At 35.0% G+C, this 23,140-nt stretch overlaps 1 protein-coding gene across 3 annotated transcripts in view; it reads left to right on the top strand.

Moving 5' to 3' along the window:
* REV3L (REV3 like, DNA directed polymerase zeta catalytic subunit) overlaps nucleotides 1–23,140 on the top strand; it is a 139,712-nt gene that overhangs the window by 69,878 nt on the left and 46,694 nt on the right. For 2 of the 3 annotated variants that reach the window (XM_054699115.1, XM_054699116.1), the window contains exons 6-13: nucleotides 4,337–4,431; nucleotides 5,230–5,334; nucleotides 6,311–6,395; nucleotides 6,480–6,631; nucleotides 9,594–9,713; nucleotides 12,098–12,335; nucleotides 14,950–15,089; nucleotides 15,679–19,837. In XM_054699115.1, coding sequence (XP_054555090.1) covers nucleotides 4,337–4,431; nucleotides 5,230–5,334; nucleotides 6,311–6,395; nucleotides 6,480–6,631; nucleotides 9,594–9,713; nucleotides 12,098–12,335; nucleotides 14,950–15,089; nucleotides 15,679–19,837 — 5,094 coding nt within the window. The remainder of the gene's footprint in view (nucleotides 1–4,336; nucleotides 4,432–5,229; nucleotides 5,335–6,310; nucleotides 6,396–6,479; nucleotides 6,632–9,593; nucleotides 9,714–12,097; nucleotides 12,336–14,949; nucleotides 15,090–15,678; nucleotides 19,838–23,140) is intronic. The other variant, XM_037520237.2, reaches the window with a different exon arrangement.

Here is a 23,140-nt window from a genome sequence, read left to right as displayed (position 1 = left end):
TGGAAGAGTTTGTGAAGGATAGGCACTAATTCGTCTCTGAATGTTTGGTAGAATTCATTTGTAAATCCATCAGGTCCTGGGCTTTTGTTTTTGGGGAGGTTTTTGATTACCATTTCAATTTCGCTAATTGTAATTGGTCTGTTTAGGTGTTCTATTTCTTCTTTATCTAGCTTTGGGTGATTGTAGAGTTGTAGGAATTTGTCCATCTCCTCTAGATTGTTAAACTTGTTTCCATATAACTGTTCATAGTAGTTACTGATTATTCTTTTGATTTCTGCTGTGTCCGTTGTGATTTCTCCTCTTTCATTGATGATCCTGTTTATTTGTGCTTTCTCCCTTTTTTCCTTTGTGAGCCTGGCTAGGCGTTTGTCTATTTTATTGATTTTTTCAAAGAACCAGCTCTTGGTTTCATTGATCTTTTGGATTGTTTTTTTAGTTTCAATTTCATTTATTTCTGCTTTGGTTTTTATTATTTCTTTTCTTCTACTGGTTTTGGGGTTTTTTTGTTGCTCTTTTTCTAGATCTTTGAGCTTCGAGATTAGGTTGTTTCTTTGAGTTCTTTCTTGTTTCTTGATGTGAGCTTCTATTGCTATATATTTTCCTCTTATTACTGCTTTTGCTGGATCCCATACATTTAGGATATTGGTGTCCTCCTTGTCGTTCAATTCAAAAAATTTTTTAATTTCTTCTTTCATCTCCTCATTAGTCCAGTGGTCTTCCAGTAGTGTGGTTTTTAATCTCCATGAGGTAGGAAAGTTCCTTGCCTTCTTTTTATGGTTTATTTCTAGTTTGATGCCTTCATGGTCAGAAAAGATGGTTGATATGATTTCAATCTTGATGTATCTGTTGATGTTTGTCTTGTGCCCCAGTATGTGATCGATCCTGGAGAATGATCCGTGTGCGCTTGAGAAAAATGTGTACTCCGTTTTTTGGGGGTTTAGTGCTCTATAGATGTCTGTTAAGCCCAATTGCTCTAGGTCCTTATTTAGAGCTTTGGTTTCTTTACTTATTTTTTGTCTTGTTGATCTATCCATTGTTGATAGTGGTGTGTTGAAGTCTCCCACTACGTATGTGTTTTCTCTGATGTCTGTTTTCAGAGAGGACAACAGTTGTCTGATATATTTTGGTGCTCCTTCGTTTGGTGAGTATATGTTAATGAGTGTTATTTCTTCTTGAAGTATTGTCCCCTTGATCATAATGTAGTGACCATTGGGGTCTCTTTTTATCTTTTTGAGTTTGAAATCTGTTTTATCTGATATAAGTATAGCTGTTCCTGCTTTCTTTTTTGGTCCATTTGCTTGTAGGATTGTTTTCCATCCTTTAACTTTGAGCCTATTTTTATCTTTTGTAGCTAAATGTGTTTCCTGGAGACAGCAAAAGGTTGGGTTTTGTTTCTTAATCCAGGCTGCAACTCTGTGTCTTTTTATTGAAGAGTTTAGTCCATTTACATTTAGAGTTAATATTGATATGTTAACATCTGTATTTGCCATTGTGTTTGTCTTTCCTTTGATTTTATTTATTCTTTTAATAACTTTTTTTTTTTTTTTGGGCCTTCTTTCATTGTTATTCGTCCCTCTGAGGTTCTGGCTTTAGGACTCCTTGTAGTATTTTTTGGAGTGGGGGTTTAGTTGCAATGAAATTCCGGAGTTTCTGTTTGTCTGGGAAAGTCCATATTCTTTCTTCAAAGAGGAAGGAGAGCTTTGCGGGATAGAGTATTCTTGGTTGGCATCTGTTTTCTTGGAGTCTGTTGACTATGTCCCTCCACTCTCTCCTTGCCCGTAGTGTTTCTTCGGAGAAGTCTGATGTCAGCCTGATTGGCTTTCCTTTGAATGTTATCTGTTTCTTCCCTCTTGCCAGCTTCATTATTTTTTCCTTGTCCTGGATTCTTGGGAGCTTTACTATTATGTGTCTTGCTGTATTTTTCCTTTCGTCGTGGAAGTTTGGTGTTCTTCTTGCTTCTTGTATATCAATTTTCAGCTCCTCCTTCACATTTGGGAAGTTCTCTTCAATTATCTCTTTGAATATTTTCTCTGTTCCTACTTCTCTCTCCTCTCCTTCTGGTATTCCTATAATTCTTATATTTCCTTTCCTCATGGAGTCAGATAGTTCCCGAAGTCTTTCTTCATTCTTTTTCCTTCGTACTTCTCTTTCCTTTTCTGTTTTGGTTCTTTTTATTTCTGTGTCTTCAAGAGTACTTATTCGTTGTTCCATTTCATCAATTCTGCTTTCATTGCTTTTCCCAGAATTCTTTAGTTCTTCCATTAATTCTTTGATCTCCTGCATTTCTTTTACTTCCCTCTTTAGGGACTCAATTTCATTCTTCTGATCGTTGATTATTTTTCCCTTATTATTGTTTTCCTTTATGACTTCTGTCAGTTTTTTAATCACGGCAATTTTAAATTCTCTTTCTGGAAGGCTCAGAAGTTCTTCCAAGTTACTGTCGTTGCCATCTGGGGGCTGGTTTTCTTTTTGTAGTGTGCTTTTTCTCTGGAGAGTTGCTAGGTTGTGTGTGGTTCTTCTCCTCCCTACTGTCTGTTTTCTAATTTGCCGTATGCGTTGGGACACTGTGTAGTTGGGACTGGCCGGCATCTTGGGTGGGCTTCTCTGCTCCCCTCTGGTTCCTCCAGGAGTCATCTGTCAGTTTCAAGCAGTCTTTACTGGAGAAAGGTCCCTGTTCTAAAATGCCGATGTGGGGACACACTCCCCTGTGCGCCTGGTCTGTCCCGGCGGTGGGTTCCTGCTCCCCCTCTGGGCTTGGACTGCAGGCCAGAGGGGGTCTGGCGTGGGCGAACTTCCCCCGCTCACCTCTGGCTCCTGAGGAAGCCTTCTGCAGGTAGTCTTTACTGAAGAAATGTCCCTATTCTATAATGGTGATGTGGGACACACTCTTCTGCGCGCCTGGTCTGCCCCGGCTGTGGGTGCTCGCTCTCCCTGTGGGCTCAGACTACTTGTTCGGAAGGGGCCCGGCGTGGGCTAACTCCCCAGCTGGCCACTAGCTCCTTCAGGAGCCTGTGCTGGCTTCAAGACGCTAGGTGGAGCCAGAGATCTCTCCTAGAGCCCTTGGGGAGCTGATTTTCCACCCAGTGGGACAGGGAGCAGAGCAGGGATGGTAGGGTACACCTCAACGGCTTTGGGGTGCTGTGTCTGCCTTGTGCCCCACCGTCGTGGGGAACCCACGCCCCTAATTTCGTGCCCCGGGTCTCAGTTCCAAAGCCCTCAGTTCCAGGACGCGGGCTGTAGCCCAGATCAGTGGCGCGGGAATGGCGCCTTTTGAATCCCGCTCCCCTGCCTGGGCGCCTGGTTCCTGCTCACTCCGGGAGGGCCTCCGCGCGTCTCCCCGCAAGCCTAGGTCGTCTCCCCGCAAGCCTAGGTCGCAGGCGCGGGGATCTGGGCAGCTGCGATCCGATCCGCGCAATCCGCGCTGCTTTCCCCGCGCAATCCCGCTCCGCGTCTGTTTTTCCAGCGCGCCGCTTTCCGCGCAGGCTTACCGGGCAGCTGGGGCTGTGTGCTGGTGCTGGTCTCCTCCTGGGCGGGGCTCTCTTCAATGGCGCCCGGAGCTCACCTCCGCGGCGGATCCTGCGGGGGTTCTCCACAGCTCCCGTTCACAGGGTGTGGTGGCTGCAATAGTTCCTTTCCACTCACAGTCCCGCTTGCTGTGTCGTTTGTTCTTGTGGGTCGTTTTAGTGTGTTGTTTTCCTCCTCTCTGCCGGTCGGAGAGTGCCGCCTCTGTGGGCGGGGGAGGGGAGCAGGGTTCTGCGCTTCCCTCCCTTCTGGTCCTCTTTTATGGCAACTTTCTTCTTCGGGCAGTTTGCTGGAGTCGTCCGTTTATCTTCCGTGTCCCGGTTCTCACTGGGACCTGCCGCTTTTCCTCCCTATTAACTTTTTTTAATGGGAGATCTTACTCGCAGCGTCTCCTCGCCTCCATGTTGCTCCGCCCCCCTCTTTACTTATTTATTTTTGATGCATCCCTCTGTTATCCCATTCTGCCCTGATTATGACCCACATGCTAAAACATTTTACAGTCCTTATATTGGATTGTCGGAAAAGTCATGACGTATTTTTTTCTGTGTTTTTCTATGCAAAAATGCATCATGACTTTTCTTACAACCTAATATATAAAATACAGTGAACCAAGTAGAATATATGGTGAAAGTATCTCAATAGAGTTGTCAATATAACAGGCTTTTTTCTTTTTATTTCTTTATACATATACAATATTATTTATGTCATGTATATTTATTATATCACTGGCTTTTCTGGTTGCCATCTAAACAAGAAAAATATTCAGAAAATTTGCTCTTACATAATTACTGTATTTTTGATATTTTAAATGCAGCTCTTTAATACTGGAAGGTGTTGAACCACAGAGTACCTGTGAATTAGAAGTGGATGCTGTAGCTGCTGATATCTTAAATAGGCTAGATATTGAAGGTATGTATATTCCTAGTAAATGTTTTATTAAAAAAATTAATGATTAAAGTCAAGTACAAAAAATAGGGCAGAAAACATTACTAAGGGAAAGTAAGATGCTATAGGAGGATGCAAAATGTTATAAAATATTGCTTCCCTACCTCTGATGAGATAGCCATTATTATTTCATTTATGTGAATATTTGCATAGGCATAAACTTAGGGTATGATACACATAAATTAGTGTAAAAGAATTAATAGACTGCTTTTTAATATTTCAATGTCTAGGCTATATGTCAGGGAGGGGACTCTTAGATCTGTTCACTATTATCAAATACTTGAATATTATTTACTTGCTGGATTTTGGGGAGCTGGTAGAAGGAAACCTAAAAAAAGGAGTGACATCATAAATGTAGGTAGGGCTAAGTTGTTTTTATTATACAAAGTAGATAATTATTTTTCTTAAAAGGTCAACTTTTTTTTTTTGGTTTGGATTTTTTTTTTTTTTAAATTTGTAATTTATTTTTGCCTAGAAGAACTGGGGTATAAGCCAGAGGTGTGGAGGAGGGGGCATTGAAAAGATTCACCAGAGTGAGGAGCAGAATAGTCAGATTTACTGAAATACACTACTAAGGAGTGCAGCAGGGAGACAGGAGAGGTCTGCTAAGGGTTAGCTTCCTGGCTGGGGATCAAACTCAGGTCTTAGTGGATAGTGCTGAGACTTAATCCCTACGCCACAAGGGACGCTCTGGATTTCTTTTTTTAAACAAGTGTTTTTCACTTTGGCTCTTGTAGTATTGACATGTGGTTGCAATTACAGCTCAAATTGGTGGAAATCCTGGTCTACAGGCAATATGGGAAGATGAAAAGCAAAGGAGAAGAATCAGAAACGAAACTTCTCAAATTAGTCAACCTGAATCACAAGGTATAAACTCTTAATAGTACTCTGATTTTTTTTTTAACTAGATATTTTAACAAAAGTTTTAAGTCATTGACCTTTACTTTTAACATTATATTTTACTTTTCAAATTATCTTTAAATTTTTAATGCATTTTTTGTATATTACTGCTCTGAATCTAGTAACTTTTATCTTTATAACTATTTCCAATATGTCACTCATTGTCTCACTCACCATAAGAAATTGATCTCTTTATTATCCTGAATTTTGTACTGTACATTACCTTTTTGCTCTTTTTTTATTCTCTAGTATCTTCTAGCCCTCTGTATTTTAAAATGAGCCATAGAAAATCCACAGATTATCAGCTTCAATTTAGAGATACTGTGTTTATTAAGTTTTGAAACATAATCTGTGAAATACTGCCCTAAATTCTCTCATCTTGTATAACTCGGAAGAAAATATTCAGTTTATTTATTATCAAAACCTGCTATATTCAAAAATAATTTGATGGGTCTTAAATAAATGCCATGAAAATAACAAAAAAATTTAAAATAAAGGCAAAAGAATAAAAGGCATAATTGAAAGACAGTTTGAAATGTAGTAGTAGCTTACTATAGTTACTTTAGTGGTAGCTTACTATAGTTATAGTAGCTTAGTATAGTTTATATAATTTAAATGTTAAATTTTCATTTAAATAGAACTCTAATGGAAAACTTTCTAGGTTCAAGGTGTTTTATACATTTGTAGGTAGAGAATGATGTTTTTATGTTTTAGATATGGGTACAATTACAGAGCTTAATCTTAGACTGACTATAAGTGCTTAATTTTACAGCTTCAATAACAGTCATTAGTCTTTTGTGTGATTTTATAACTACTTTTAGGTGGTGTTATATGTATCAAGAAAATAGTAAATTTCTACCATTTAAAAAACTATTTCAGGAAAATAGAAAATATTTCATTCATTTGCTATCTACATTTTTTAATGCACTTTTAAAATTCAAAGATCACAGGTTTGTGCCAGCAACAGAAAGTGAAAAAAAATTTCAGAAGAGACTTCAGGAAATTCTCAAACAGAATGATTTCTCTGTGTAAGTGGTTATTTATTATAGATCTCAGAACTAATTTTATTACTTTGTTATCTAGTTTGTTATAAAGGATATGTTTTAATTAAGCAGAACATTATCAGGATCTGTGGACTACAGTGATGGATCCCAGGAGTTCTCTGCTGAGTTAACATTGCACTCTGAAGTTTTGTCTCCTGAAATTCTTCAGTGCACACCTGCTAATATGGTAGAAGTCCACAAAGATACAGAGTTAAGCAAAGGTGAGATTTTTCTATGAATACAAAAAAATACCATAAATGGACATCTTGGTATTTAGCACTGAGCTATTAGTATTTGATTGAGTTGGCTAAGGTTTTTTTCCTAAGACATAAATACCTTTGCAAAACATAAATCCTATTTCCCATTCCTTTACCTTTTCCTCATCTCTAGAGGTAAGCTTTATTCTGAAGTTGTGCAAACTATTACCATATAGAACTATATTTTCTTATATATGTTGTCCACATAAAATGTAGGTCCAAAATATTGCATAACATGAAATTTACTAATTCAGTGACTTATAGTAGATTTACAGTTTTGCAGACATCTCCACAATTCAGTTTTAGAACATTTCCTTAACCTAAAAGATTCCTTATATTAATTTTTAGTCACACCTATTTCCATCTTCAACCCCAAATAACTTCTAATCTTCCTAGCTGTATCATATAAATGAAACCATACAATAGGAATTCACTAAGATATATGCTAAAATATATGTGAAGATAAAATATAAAACATGTATTGGATGAATTATTTATACTTTTGCAAATATAGTCCTTGTTCTGCTTAAGGTGAGATATAGCCCTTTCGGTTCATAGGTGTGCATACCTTAATTTTTCTACTATAAGTGTCCCAATGCACTGCCCAAGAACTCTAGGATAATGTTTAGCAGAAATAATTAATAGTTTTTTCCCTAACTTTAAAGGGAGTGCTTCATATTTCACCAAGTATTAAATTTACTATACAATATTTATAGATAAACTTTAATCTGATTAAACTCTCTTCAGTTTCTTGTTTGCTAAGAAGTTTGGCTTTTTAAAATCATGAATGGATATGCAATTAAATTTTGCCAAATGTTTTTCCTAAGTTTTTTGAAATAATCCCAGGTTTTCTTTTACTCTGTTTTCATTTTCTTTTTTTTTTTTTTTGAAATTCAAATAAGGAGTTTGGACTTTATTCTGAGAAAAATGGAGAACCTTAGGAAGATATTTACACCAAATAATACACACTGATTTCACCAAGACATTTGATAGTCCTTGATAATGTAGATACAATGGAGAACTGGAGACTGAGTAGTAATAAAGTAGGAGTAGGGTGATTTAACTATTTGGAAGTGTCCGATAAAAATTCAATGCATAAAATTGTTAGCGAATAAAAAGAGCGTTGTTAGCATTCTTCCAGGCCTTCCCCTTGATTCTGTTTTATTCAATGTATTTATCAAGAACCAAGATACAATATTTTTACAGGTTACAAAAAGCTGGAAAGAAGATATATGTATTGTTCAACATTATCAAGATCCAGAAAGCACTCAAAAGGATAGAATGATGGACCTAAGACAGCATGATAAAATTTTAAACTGCATTTATGTTTAAAATGATCTAATATTAGATCATTTTAATCCCCACTTTGTAGTCTAAAAGTGGATCTCTACATACCTCTGACCTCTCACATGAAGGGCATGTTGAAGTTCAGCCATTGGTATCCTCCATATTTTGATAGAGCCAAACCCTTCCACCACTATTTCAAACTACCCCTGTACCACCTCTATAGTCTGTTACCTCCAGAGTCCTCTTTCTGTTTTCATTTTCTAATGTTAAACTCTCCTTGAACTACTGAAACAAACCCTTTGCCACAATGTGGTATGTTTTCTTCAATATTGCTATATCTACTTTGCCAATGCTTTGTTTAGAATTTTAACTTTTTTAATAATTGAGAAAAATACATAAGTTGCCCCAGTAAATTAATTGTTGAGCTTCCTCTTAATACTCTTTTCAAGATTTTTTATTAGACTGATATAATCTGTTTCTCAGAGACTTGACAAATCTCACCTGTAAAATAATCCAAATTTATATTTTTATGGATGAACTTTGTGTTAAGGGTGGAAGATAAAGAGACTGAATTATAAACTAATAATACATTTCCATAGTTGTTATAGATCTTCTCAAGCTTTCTATCAGTTTGAACCAAGTTTTATATCGTGTTTTTCCTAAGAAGTTACCCATTTTGCTGACTTTCCAGAGTTTTTGGTATACAGTTGTTAATAGTATTATTTTTAACATCTCTGTTATCTTTGGCACGTTCCACTTTATTTTTAACCTAATTGATTCATTTTTTCCTCTGTTTTGTTCATTCCTACCAACCTTTTCTATTTTATTTTCAGAGCCATATTTTATTTTTACTGATCCTCTCAATTGTCTTTTGCCTTCAGATGAGTTATATTTCAGTTTTTTGTTTGTTCATTTGTGTATGTCATAGAATATGTTATAAATATTTCTTCTTGAAACTCTTTACTCTTTTTTAAACTGCTGAAAGCTCTTAGTTTTATGTCTGATTGAATACCAGAACCAGAAAAATAAAATTGCTTTCAAATTAACTCTAACTGCCTGCTACTTATTTCCTGTATAGTCTCTTTTCCCCCTACTATGTGTTTTTTATTCTCTGCCGCTCCCTTAATTAGACTATGAAATTTATTTTATTTCTGCTCTTGAAATTACTTAATCCCTTTTTACATTATACCCTGTAGCTAAATCACATGTTGAAATACTTACACTTTTAGACCATGAATTGAAAGATTTCTGAGAAATATAAAGTTAATGTGAGATGAATTTATTTGTAGTTTTAAAATTATAGAGAATAATTTTATTATTCAAATAAAAGTTTGTCTCTTTCCTTTGTATATTTTAATGTACAATGACTTTTGTCAGAGTATTATAGCTATAAACTAGGTAGAATTGAAGAAGCTAAAAATATTTGGTGATCACAGATTCAGGGTTTCTTTTTTTTAATCCGTGTGATCGATTGATTATATATTTTTGTGACTTGTTTTATTGCATTTTTATTTGTCATATCACTTCAGTTTTTAAATAGGTTTACATTGTAATACTTCCTGATGTACACACATTCTAAATAGTATATTTTAGTTTTAGACCTTTGCTTTTATGTTTTTATATTCTTTGTCATCTTAAGGTCACGTTGGACTCAAGGTCGGAGAAGCTCTTATTAATGAAGAAGCAATTTTGAACCTCATGGAGAACAGTCAGACTTTTCAGCCTTTGACCCAAAGACTGAGTGAGTCACCAGCTTTCTGTAAGTAACAATGTTAGCATAAATTTTCAGTATTTTACAAAAGTGTGTATGTGCTGGTATTTTTTTTCTTTAACTCGAAGAGGTTAATGTTGAATGTCTGTAAATATTTGAAAGAATGACTTCATTGCATTAAATGAAATAGCTTTGTTTTTTCATTTTCTACATAGCTTTTTAAAAAAACAATTGTGAAAGAAAATAATTACCTTTTTTTAAAACTTCACTTTGGAAGAAAATTGTATTGCCTTAGAGAGAAAATGCCTGTAGTTTGAATTAAAATTTTCCATAGTTCATTAATAAAATACCATAATTGATTGATTGTTGGAGAGTTTCAGAAATTTCCCTGGACAGTTCCCTTTTTTAGCCATTAATTTTGGGTTAGTGGGGAACATGACAGTTATTTCTGAGTGTTTTTGCATTTCCCTAAATGCATTCTCATTAGTACCATAGGTCATTGATTTCATGTAATGTAGTCTAACTTACATCTTTTTAAGAAATGTACTTAAAATTTCATTGTGAAAAGTGAGATACCATTGAATCTTATAACCTTTTATATCTGGCTGTTTCATGCAGATGTTTGCAAGGTCATTTCATGTTGTAGCATGTTTCAATACTTAATTCCTTTTTAGAAATGCAAATGGCCAACAGGCATATGAAAAAATGTTCAACATCACTTGTAATCAGGGAAATGCAAATCAAAACTACCATGAGATACCATCTTACACCAGTGAGAATGGCACATATTTAAAAAACTAGCAACAACAAATGTTGGCGAGGGTGTGGAGAAAAAGGAACTCTTCTGCACTGTTGGTGGGAGTGCAAACTGGTCCAACCACTATGGAGAGCTGTGTGGAGATTTCTGGACCTACTAAACATAGAGCTTCCATATGATCCAGCAATTCCACTTCTAGGTATTTACCCAAAGGACACAGAAACATCAATTCCAAAGAGCACCTGCACCCCTATGTTTATAGCAGCACTGTTTACAATAGCTAAGCTTTGGAAACAACCCAAATGCCCAAAAATAGATGACTGGATCAAGAAGATGTGGTAAATATATACCATGGAATATTACTCAGCATTCAAAAAAGATAAACACATGCAATTTGCAGCAACATGGATGGCGCTGGAAGGGATCATGCTCAGCGAAATAAGCCAGAAAGAAAAAGAAAAATACCGGATGGTCTCACTCAAAGCAGGAATCTAGAAAACTGAAATAAGGGACCAGGAAAATGAATAACTATAAGAAAGTGAAAATCAAAATCAACAAAAACTATGAACCAGAGATACTCTATGGGGGGTAGAGGGCGGGAGGGGAGGGATTGGGGTCAAAATAAGGGGGTTGCAATTGTGTGGGGAATATAAAAATAAAATTTATCATAAAAAAATACTTAATTCCTTTTTACTGCTAAATAATATTTCATCATATAGATATACCTATTTCATCCAGTTTATCCATTTTTCAGATGATGGATATTTTGATTCTACTTTTTTGGCTATTATAATAATGCTATATTTGTGTAGAGTTTTTTTGTGTAGACTTATGTTTTCAGTTCTCCTGGATATAAACCAGGAGTAGAATTGCTGGATCATGTGCTTAGTTTTTGTTTAGCATTTTGAGGAATAGCCAAAATTTTTCCAAATGACTGCACCATTTTATAATCTGACAGTGTATAAAGGTCCCAATTTCTTAAAACCCTTGCCAATGCTTGTTATTATCTTTGATTTTAACTACCTAGTGCATGTGAAGTGGTACTTGTGATCTTCGAGGCTTTTTAAATAATGTTATTAACCACCAATTTTTAAAGCTTTCTTGCGTTTCTCAGCTATGGGTTTTGTTTGCCTATCCTATGAGCTAAATAAAATTTCCATGAATGATAAGGTGTTCATGTGTATACTTTTTAAGGCACTTCCTTAGCATGAATTTATATATTTAGTATTGTGTAAATGTACTCAATATATTTATAACTATTTTGTGTATATTTATTGTATAAACATAAGTGTAATAAAATATAAAAATAAAAATAGTATAAGATAATATATATTATATACTTTATTTTGAGTACTTGTGACCATATTTGGTTTAGTAGTTCTCAAACTTAATTCTTCAGTAAGACCATGAGCAGCTTGTTAAAATGCGAATTTTTGGATCCAACCCCAGAAGTTCTGATTCCATAGACATGGGCTGGGGTCTGAAAATTTTCTTTTTAATAAGGTCATAACAATTTTCTAATGTAGGTCATACTTTGACCATGTTTTTGGACCAGCTGCATTCTTTCGGGGTGTGCTAGATTCAATGATGTCATTGCTATTTTGTAGTTGTTCTTAATTGTTGACTATTTAGAAAACTTAAGTTATTTGTTGGTGATGCTTCACTTGTTTTATAGTGGACAGTAGCCCCGATGAGGCATTGGTACATCTCCTTGCTGGTTTGGAAAATGATGGATATCAGGGGGAAAGAAATAAAATTCCACTGCCATGTCATTCCTTTGGAAACACTAAAAATCCCCAAAACAGTGATGATGAAGAAAATGAACCACAGATTGAAAAAGAAGAAATGGAACTTAGTTTGGTGATGTCTCAGAGATGGGACAGCAATATTGAAGAACATTGTGCCAAAACGAGGTAACCTTATAGCTATTTCAGTTATTTTAATAACTTCCTTTTGTCATTATCACTGTTATTTAATCAGAAGGAAATTATTTCTTTCTTACTATTATTCATAATATAAAATACTTTATAAACTAAGATGACTTCCTTTTAATCACTAGTAAGTAGTGGTTTGTTTTACATGTGGCAAAACTTCATATTCCAAATGAAATAAAATTTTGGTAAATTCAAAAAAATAAACCTTATTCTTAAAAACCATATATTTACGTATGCAGTATTAAGATGAGTGGGTGATAAATGGGTAAAAGTGGAATGCCTCCTTATCCCAAAACTTGGGAATACAGAATGGCCTTTGAGAATTAGACTGTTATGGGTCAGAGCAGCAATTATAGAGTCAGTTTGAAAGTAAGGAATAGTTTCTAAATCTGATTAGACTAAAGGAATTAAATATTTTAAAAAATAAGTGAATTTCTGAAGCAGACACTGAGATGCTGGTTCATTTCTCAAGGTAAATGAGTAAGTTGGCACTGTAGTTTTCTAAATCAACCTCTTATGAGCTTGATTGGGTTGAGTCTGTCCTAAGCTGTATGCTGTTTGTAAAAACAGGAAAAAATATTAGTCCTGAGTTGAGATACTAGTATGATCCCCTTTAAAATTCTGTAAGTAAAACTAAAACTTCTGAAGTCTGTTTTGAAATTTTTATCCCCATGCCATTATTGAAAGGTGAAAGTGATTAACCCATAAATTCAGTATTCATTTGTATATAAATAAAATTTTTTTTTTTTAAAGATTGATTTATTTATTTATACAAGCCCTGGATATAGTCAGAAGCGCGGGAGGATGAGACAATTCACCAGAGCGGGGAGCAGAGCAGGCAGAAGGACCGAAGTACACTGCTGAGGGGAGCAGCAGCAGGAAAGGTCTGCGCACCATGCGGGACCCTCCCCCAGTGGCCGGGGAGCAGCCGGGGATTGAACCAGCGCTGCAGAGGCTTTGGGCAGCTTCGCAACCCAGTGCTCAACCGCTGCGCCACCAGGGAGGCCCTATAAATAAAATTTTATTTACTTATAAAATCAGGATGTGGACATCTCCAGAAATGATATTTTTTAACATAGTGTCTGTTTATCTACTTGTTTTCTAGTCTGTGTGCTTTTCTCACCCCCTCAACACACCTTTTTCCCTTGTATATAGTTTCCTTTTTTATCACTTAGGGTTTTTCATAAGTTTCATTACCCTTCAAGTCTAACTGGCTTGGTAATATTCAAGCATTCTCAGAGTTGGAGGAGGAATGTAATACCAATAGATAGATAATCACATACTTATACAAGGATACCCAAATTTGATTGGGATAGGAACTAACAGAAGGAATGTACTGAAATAGTCTATTCATTCTAGATGTTCCTAGCCAAATCTAGTACATTATAAAGATTCAGGAAATGAGAATTATTCCCATTACTATAGTATTGAGAAACTAGAGAGATGTTTACATACATACTCATATGTAACGTGTGTGATTACATGTCTACTATATATATGTAATACTTTCAGATATTTTAAAGGTTGCTAATTACATGAAAACTGGTATAGACCTGCATGTGGCTACAGAGGACAAAAGCAGGATTTATAGGTAGAAGATGAAATATTTTATGGAATGCAGGAAGAAAATTACTAACAACTAAAGCCATTTACAATGGGAAAGGTTACTCTGTAAGACAGCAAGCCCCTTACATTGAGAATATAAAAGCAGAGATTGCATTGGGTCTGTTAAATTTAACACTTTTGTACTGGGTAGAAAGTTGACTAGATGACCTCTAGTGATGCCACATTTAATATTGATTTTATGACAGATTGTAATTTAGGAAATTCTTAATGGAGATTTTTTAAAATATTGAGGCAAAAAGGAAAATTAGGTTTGAGCAGAAAGGAAGTTTGCTCATCTAGAGAGAAGGGAAAGTATTAAGCAAGGATCTAGTGAAAAAATATAAATCATTGTGATGAAACCTAACTAGAATATCCATCTGGTCTCACAGTTCATCTGAATTCCTTAGTAAACATACTTTATGGCTACGTCTGAATTGAAAAAATAACTATTACTACTTCCTAGTCATTTTCTGATTCCTATTATTTTTCTCTTTCAGTTTTGATCTGAGCACCCCTTTGCCCACCTTTTTGTTTTTTTTCCCCAATTTATAAAATCGTGATTGTGAACTTATGGCAACTTGTTAAAATATGCCACTCTGCACCTTTTTCGAAATTACTGTATTTTCACCCAAGCTCTGTTACATATATATATCTTAAGGATAGGATAAAGGGGAGATTACAGAGAAAACATGATTGATTGGATATTGTAATTTAGAAAATTGCGAAGCTGTATTATGGAGTAGTAATACAGTAGTAAGTAAAGGAATGATGGTGTCTCCCAGCTCACATACAGGGATTATAAAGTCTACAGTAACTTTTTTTGTAGGACATAATACTAAGGCAAAGTAAACCTGCTTTCTTTTTAAACTTACAATTTTCAGATTAATTATTCAACTTTACTATTACTGTCATGTCAAGCAAATTATTTGAATATGAAATGCTTTCTTTCTAATGATCATATTCACCAGTGAATCTTAATATTTTCTAGATCACTGTGTAGAAATACGCATAGAAGCTCAACTGAAGATGACTCATCTTCAGAAGAAGAAATGGAATGGAGTAATAACAGTTTGTTTCTAGCCAATCTTTCTATACCTCAGTTAGATGGAACTGCAGATGAAAATAGTGGTAAGTAAATAAGTCTACCATGAACTTTTCATTATTTAGGGGCTAAAACTATACTTGATTTTGACACTGTAATCACATTTCCCATGTATTTGACTATGTGAAATGTACAATAGTGTTCCTTTGTCCTCTGGGATTTTCTCTTCCGAAAGAATGTAATAGATATGTGATTCTTCTATTTCTAAAAGGATAACATTTGATTTAAAGCTTTATTTACCTTTAGTTTGTCATGTTAACATTTAAGTAGCATAATATGAAAGTATGCTCATACAAAAAAGCATATTATTTTATTAAAAACTTCACAACGGCTTTTCCCTTATTCCCACAAAAGACATGAAATATTAATATAATCAGTTTATGATCTAAATACTATGTGTTCAAAATAATAACTAATAATTAGTTGTAACTAACTGTTAGGGTTATTTAGCTTGAATTATTATCCTGATAGGAGTAAACTATTGAGATAACCATTTTAAACATACAAACTTAATTTCATAAAATTTCTTTCATGGTGATAGTATCATAATATGGGAAAATATATTAAAAATTAAGAGAGTTGAAGTAAAATTAATTCTGTTTTCCTCCATTTCAGACAATCCATTGAACAATGAAAATTCTAGAACCCACTCTTCTGTGATTGCAACAAGCAAGCTTTCAGTAAAACCTTCCATCTTTCACAAGGATGCTGCTACATTAGAACCTCCATCTTCTGCTAAGATTACCTTTCAGTGTAAACACACAAGTGCCCTTTCTTCCCATGTTTTGAACAAGGAAGATATAATTGAAGATGTTTCACAGCCAAACAATGTAGAAAAAGGTCTAGATCATTCAGCTACTGCTTTTACAAATGAAAGCACTTACTCTGTGAATTACCCTGGATCTATAAACAGTACCATCCATTCAGAAAACTCTCATAAAGAAAGTAGTAAGAAAGATATCCTCCCAGTATCTTCCTGTGAAAGTAGTATTTTTGATTATGAAGAAGATATTCCATCTGTGACAAGACAAGCACCCAGTAGAAAGTATACAAACATTAGAAAAATCGATAAGGATGTTCCTTTTATACATATGAACCATCACACTAATGAAAGTACATTGGGCAAAAATCCTTTCAACTTTTCTGACTTAAATCATTCAAAGAGTAAGTTAACCTCTGAAGGAAACGAAAAAGGAAACAGCACAGCTCTAACTAGTTTATTCCCTTCATCATTAACTGAAAATTGTGAATTACTATCATGCTCAGGGGAGAATAGAACTATGATGCAGTCTCTTGATAGCATTGCTGATGAAAGTGGACTGAATAAACTTAAAATTAGATATGAAGAATTTCAAGAACATAAGACAGAAAAACCAAGTCTTAGCCAGCAAGCAGCACATTACATGTTTTTTCCCAGTGTTGTTCTTTCTAATTGTCTCAGTAGACCACAGAAACTCTCTCCTGTCACATATAAACTACAGCCCAGCAATAAACAGCCCCGGTTAAAACTGAATAAAAAGAAACTTGTAGGTCATCAAGAGATGTCTTCCAAAACTAGTGAGACTGGATCACCAAAAGATACACAAAATAATCCCTGTAATAATCCTGAAAAGGATAATGTATTGACCAATGATTTAATTAAAGTTAATCGTGGAGCTTTTGAAAATAAAACATCTACAGATAGTTTTATAGACTGTCACTTTGGAGATGGAACCTTAGAAACTGAGCAGTCCTTTGGATTGTATGGAAATAAATACACACTTCGAGCCAAACGCAAAGTAAATTATGAGACCGAAGATAGTGAGTCAAGTTTTGTAACACACAACTCAAAAAGTAGCCTACCTCATCCCATGGAAATTGGTGAAAGTTTAGATGGATCACTCAAATCTCGAAAACGAAGAAAAATGTCTAAAAAATTACCCCCTGTCATCATAAAATATATTATTATTAATAGATTTAGAGGGAGAAAAAATATGCTTGTGAAACTAGGAAAAATAGACTCTAAAGAAAAACAAGTGATATTAACAGAGGAAAAAATGGAACTATATAAAAAGCTTGCACCTTTGAAAGATTTTTGGCCAAAAGTTCCTGACTCTCCTGCAACCAAATATCCCATTTATCCACTAACACCAAAGAAAAGTCACAGAAGAAAATCAAAACACAAGTCTGCTAAGAAAAAGACTGGTAAGCAACAAAAGACAAATAGTGAAAATATTAGAAGAACTTTGTCTTTCCGGAAAAAACGGTCACATGCTATTCTTTCTCCTCCCTTGCCATCTTATAATGCTGAAACCGAAGACTGTGACTTGAATTATAGTGATGTTATGTCTAAACTAGGTTTTCTTTCTGAGAGAAGCACAAGTCCCATAAATTCGTCTCCACCTCGCTGCTGGTCTCCTACTGATCCAAGAGCTGAAGAAATTTTGGCTGCTGCAGATAAAGAGGCAATGCCTTTTAAGGGTCCTAACACACATAATAGCAGGACTGTTAATACCCGTATAGAAAAAAAAAGTCGAGCAAGAACACAGGTTAAGAAAGCAAAAACAAAACTTGTTAATCCCTCTGTAGTTACTAAGAAAAGGAACAAACGAAACCAGACAAACAAACTAGTAGATGAGGGGAAAAAGAAAACAAGAGCAAAACAGAAGCAAAAAACAAATGAAAAAGCTACATCAAGAAAGCACATAACTCTTCAAGATGAAAAAATTAAATCTCAGTCTGGTGCTGAAGTTAAGTTTGTACTGAAACAGCAGAATGTGCCTGAGTCCTCAAATAGTTATGGAGGCGCTCAGCTGCTTCTGAAACAGAAAGATGTGTCACTTGAGGGCTCTACTACAGACCATATACTTTCTGCCCCGCTACCCACCGGAATTCATGCACAACAAAATTTATCTGGCTGTTTTTCTTCTTTCCTAGAAAGCAAGAAGCCTGTAGATCTGCAAACATTCCCCAATTCACGAGATGATTTGCATTCATCAGTTGTTTGTAGTTCTTTGGGACCTGGACTCTCAAAAATTAATGTTCAGAGGTCTCATGGTCAAAGTGCTATATTTACTCTAAAGGAATCAACCTTGATTCAAAAAAATATATTTGACCTTTCTAACCATTTGTCTCAGGTAGCACAAAATACACAGATGTCACCGGGCATAATGTCTCCCAAAACAGAAGAAAATGCAAATATGCAAAAAAACTATTTGTCATCTATCGGAAAGTTAAATGAATATCGCAATCCTCTAGAATCAAAACCAGATCAAGCATATGGCCCTAATTTTTTGCATTGTAAAGACAGTCAGCAGCAGATTGTGTGTATGGCAGAACAGTCAAAGCACAGTGAAACTTGTTCTCCAGGAAATGCAGCTTCAGAGGAAAGCCAAATGCCTAATAATTGCTTTGTAACTTCCTTGAGAAGTCCAATCAAACAAATAGCATGGGAACAGAAACAAAGGGGCTTTATTTTAGATATGTCAAATTTTAAACCTGAAAGAGTAAAACAAAGGTCTCTGTCAGAAGCAATTTCACAAACCAAAGCACTTTCTCAGTGTAAAAATCGAAATGTGTCAGCACCTTCAGCATTTGGTGAAGGACAGTCTGGACTGGCAGTTCTAAAAGAACTGTTACAAAAGAGACAGCAGAAAGCACAAAATTCAAATATTATGCAAGACCCATTACCTAATAAACACCAACCAAACAAAAACATTTCTGGCTCCCTTGAACAAAACAAAACCATTAAGCGAACCCGATCAGTAACATCTCCAAGAAAACCTCGAACTCCAAGAAGTACAAAACCTAAAGAAAAAATTCCTAAACTTCTTAAAGTGGAATCTCTAAATTTACAGAAATCCAGCCAGTTGGATAATTCCCTATCAGATGATAGTCCTATTTTTTTTTCAGATCCAGGTTTTGAAAGTTGTTACTCACTTGAAGATAGCTTGTCACCTGAACATAATTACAATTTTGATATTAATGCAATAGGTCAAACTGGGTTTTGTAGTTTTTATTCTGGAAGTCAGTTTGTCCCCGCTGATCAAAATTTGCCTCAAAAGTTCCTAAGTGATGCAGTTCAGGATCTTTTCCCAGGACAGACTATGGAAAAAACTGAGTTTTTAAGTCATGATAACCAGAAATGTGATGAAGATAAACATCATGCCTCTGATTCAGCCTCATGGATTAGATCTGGTACTCTAAGCCCTGAACTATTTGAGAAATCATCCATAGATAGCACTGAAAGTCATCGACACAACCAATGGAAAAATAGCTTTCATCCTCTAACAACTCGGTCTAATTCCATAATGGATTCTTTTTGTGTCCAACAGGCAGAGGACTGTCTAAATGAAAAATCCAGATTGACTAGGAGTTCAGTAAGCAAAGAAGTATTTCTTAATCTTTCACAACCAAGCAGTTCAGACTGGATTCAAGGTCATAACAGAAAAGAAATGGGACAGTCGCTTGACTCAGTCAGTACCTCCTTTACTACAGTACTATCTTCCCCTGATGGTGAACTTGTAGACGCAGCCTCTGAAGATTTAGAATTGTATGTTTCAAGAAACAATGATATATTGACACCTACTCCTGATAGTTCACCAAGGTCTTCTAGTTCTCCCTCACAATCTAAAAATGGCAGTTTCATCCCTCGAACTGCTCACATTCTAAAACCACTTATGTCCCCACCAAGTAGGGAAGAAATTATGGCAACTTTGTTGGATCATGATCTTTCAGAAACTATTTACCAGGAACCATTTTGCAGTAATCCTTCTGATGTACCAGAAAAGCCCAGGTAATCAGAATTATTTTTTTCCCTTGGGTCACTCTAAATAATTACAATGTTTATAACATTTGGTACCTGGTTGCTAGTTTTCTGGCTTAGTGCTATCTTTGCAAGTGTATTTTTTGAAAATCACTCATGGTTATGGACTTAAGAAAACACAAACTAACTTGATGGTTGTACCTAGAGAAATTTATTTAAGTTGATGAGTGTTGGTTGATCTTGGATTTACTAATGATTTGCCACTTTGTCTCAAGGATTAGAGTTCTACAGGTGCTGCAACATGATGGCAAATTAAGAATGATGTCATAATACTTTAGAAGTATTATAATTATTTTTAAATTATATTTCCAAAATGGAAAACTTACAATTTTTTTAAAACTTCATTTTTAAATGTTTAAAAATAAGTATACACTTGTTTAAGTACTCTGATGATATATCTCTAAATAAGGATTACTTTTAAGTTGTTTCAGTTGTATACCATTTTTTTCTTATTGCCAACAATCTTTAATCAAATCATTATTATTGTATAAGTATACAATTATTAGGAGTGCAGGATGGACTTCAGTTCTGTATGTCTTCTCTTTCTTTTAGGAATCTTTTCAGAAAAGTGATAGAGACACAGATGTACACATACATAGGTAGTAAACCAATAGCAAGATGGAAAAGAATCAAAAAACATGTTTTATTTATTATTACTTAAATAGGTCTCTTGTACACCTCCATCACCAAGGTAGAACTTTAGCTGAGAAGAGCTAAGTTGGGGAATGTGACTTAATATAGGATGGTTTTTGGTCCTGCTCCCATGTCTTTGATCACATTTACCTAACCAGTTGCAGAAAGAAGTAGTTCATTTCAGCCATCCAGTCAGAAGCACAGGAGGATCTAGGACTGCTGAGACCTACCTCTGCTTAGTCTGAATGATAGAAAAAAATATGAAGAGCAAGGCAAGAGGCCATACTACATGTATGCATTGACCTTAGCGCCTCTATTTTTCCGACCCTAGTAAAAAGACACAATGAATACCAAGCATGTTAATAACTTTTGCAGGAGTCCATTTAAGAAAGGGGTGATTAAAGAAAGTGATTAAAAATATAGGATAGATGTGTCTCCTCTGAGCACTTGAAGTAAAAGACAAAAAAACTGTCCTCCCCAATAGTTTTCCTTTTTTAAGTTTTGCTTTGGTTTGTACTTAATGTGGTCTTATACAGTGTATCAGTCTCCCTTTTATTTCACTGCCAGAATATATGAATATCTGTTCCTTACATGTTAGTTTCCATTATTTTAAGGACTTTGATTTTATCAGTAGTAGTATGGTCTATTTTTTAATATAAGGTTTTTTTCTGCTTCAGTCCCACACATCTTTTTCATTCCTCTTATGTGCTAGTTATTAACTCTGTATTGCTATTAGTTGTTACTGTCCAACTTCGATACTTACAGCTAAAATTAAAAAATGATAGAGATTACTTGTGGAAAAGTTTTATTTTTTTAACTTAGAAATTATAGAAGATGGTGTCTCAAGGGTTTTTTTGGTTTATAGTTTTTATTTTATGAAATATGATCTTACTATAGCTACAGTATTGTATCCAGACTTCTCATTTAACATTTTAAATATTTTCTAATTTTGAGTTTCTTGAAACATTTTAATGCCTGCAAAATATTTATTTAACATGGATATATTATCAGATGGAAGTATTGTTCCCTATTTTGTCACTACAGATAATTCTGTGATCGGTATCTTTCTTCATAAGTATTTCATAACATTTTGGAGTTTTTCTATATAATACTAGAAGTAGAATTACTGAAAAATTTGTGGCTCTTAATTTAATATGAGTTGTGGCAATTAATCATACTGCTGACAATATTCGAGAAAGCTGTATTTACCACACCTCACCAATTCTTGTTACTGTTGATTTCATTATGATCTCTACATATCATCTATATTAGAATTGGGGATCGTCACATGGCATGTGACCTCGTTTCACTTCAATAGCGATAATTCTTAATTTTCATATAGCTGGAAGGTGAGTACAGAAAAGGTACTAGATCCTGTTTTTGGAATTAGCAAGTGGGGACCAAGATCTTTCCATGTAAAGAGAAGGAACTTTGTTAGCCCTGATATCCCTCCTTCAGCTCTAAATCAGAAAAAATGAGTTAATTGAGTTTTATCTAGAGAATGAAGGGGGCATTTGGGAAATTGTGCTTAAGAGAAATAATTGAAAACAACTAAGAACTGTTTTCATAACCAAGAAAGAGCTATCATAAGAAGAAAAGGGTAGACTATGCTGCTGCAGAAGGAAAAAAATAGTACCAATGGATATATGTTAGAAAAAGAGAGAGGGATAAACACATGCAATTTGCAGCAACATGGATGGCGCCGGAAGGGATCATGCTCAGCGAAATAAGCCAGAAAGAAAAAGAAAAATACTGGATGGTCTCACTCATAGCAGGAATCTAGAAAACTTAAATAAGGGACCAGGAAAATGAATAACTATAAGAAAGTGAAAATCAAAATCAACAAAAAACTATGAACCAGAGACACTTTTTGGGGGGTGGGGGGCGGGAGGGGAGGGATTGGGGTCAAAATGGGGGGGTTGCAATTGTATGGGGAATATAAAAATAAAAATTTATTATTTAGAAAAAGAGAGAGGAAAAGCTTAATATTTGTAATTATTGGAAATTAAACCATACACATAACTTAGCAGCATTTATAGGCTTTGCTAACTAACTCCAAAATTCTTGTGGTAGTGTTAAACTTTGTCATATAAAGGGGAGGAAGAATTATGGTAATTACCTCAGAGGTGCATAATTTTTTTAATATTCTGAGGGAATTTGAGGGAATAGAAAGATCTGTTTGAACTGATTGGCTTTGCTAAACTAGTATAGATAGTGAGAATGTAAGCAGTCTATAGAAAAAAATACAGGGCTATAGTCTCTGATAGCAAATGTATTTTTATTCAGGTGTGGTGACAGTGGAAAATTATTTAAGAAGAGCAGAGGGAAGGCTATTTGATGAGTTTGTGAAGAAAAAGTCTTATCTCTGAAGAAAAAGTCTTTACGGGATACATAAAACAAATACTTTTTCTCCCTGATATTGATTATACCTTCTAAGGAAATAAATTTAGTAGTCATACCTTTGAGGAAAAGCACATTGAGATTAAGCATTAAGTATACCTCCATAAAATTGTGTGTGTGTATTGGGGATGGAATGAGAAGAAAGAGATGGACATTTTTTAAGAGTCCCTAGTAGAATAAGGAGCTAGGTATTTTGGTAATTGCTCTTTGAGATGAAATAGTTGTTCCAAAATATGTTGT

Source organism: Talpa occidentalis, unplaced genomic scaffold (genome assembly GCF_014898055.3).
Source record: "Talpa occidentalis isolate TD23 unplaced genomic scaffold, MPIMG_talOcc4v2.1 talOcc4.2, whole genome shotgun sequence".
Taxonomy (NCBI): domain Eukaryota; kingdom Metazoa; phylum Chordata; class Mammalia; order Eulipotyphla; family Talpidae; genus Talpa; species Talpa occidentalis.
Note: the sequence above shows the minus strand (reverse complement) of the source record. Positions and strands in the feature narration are given on the sequence as shown.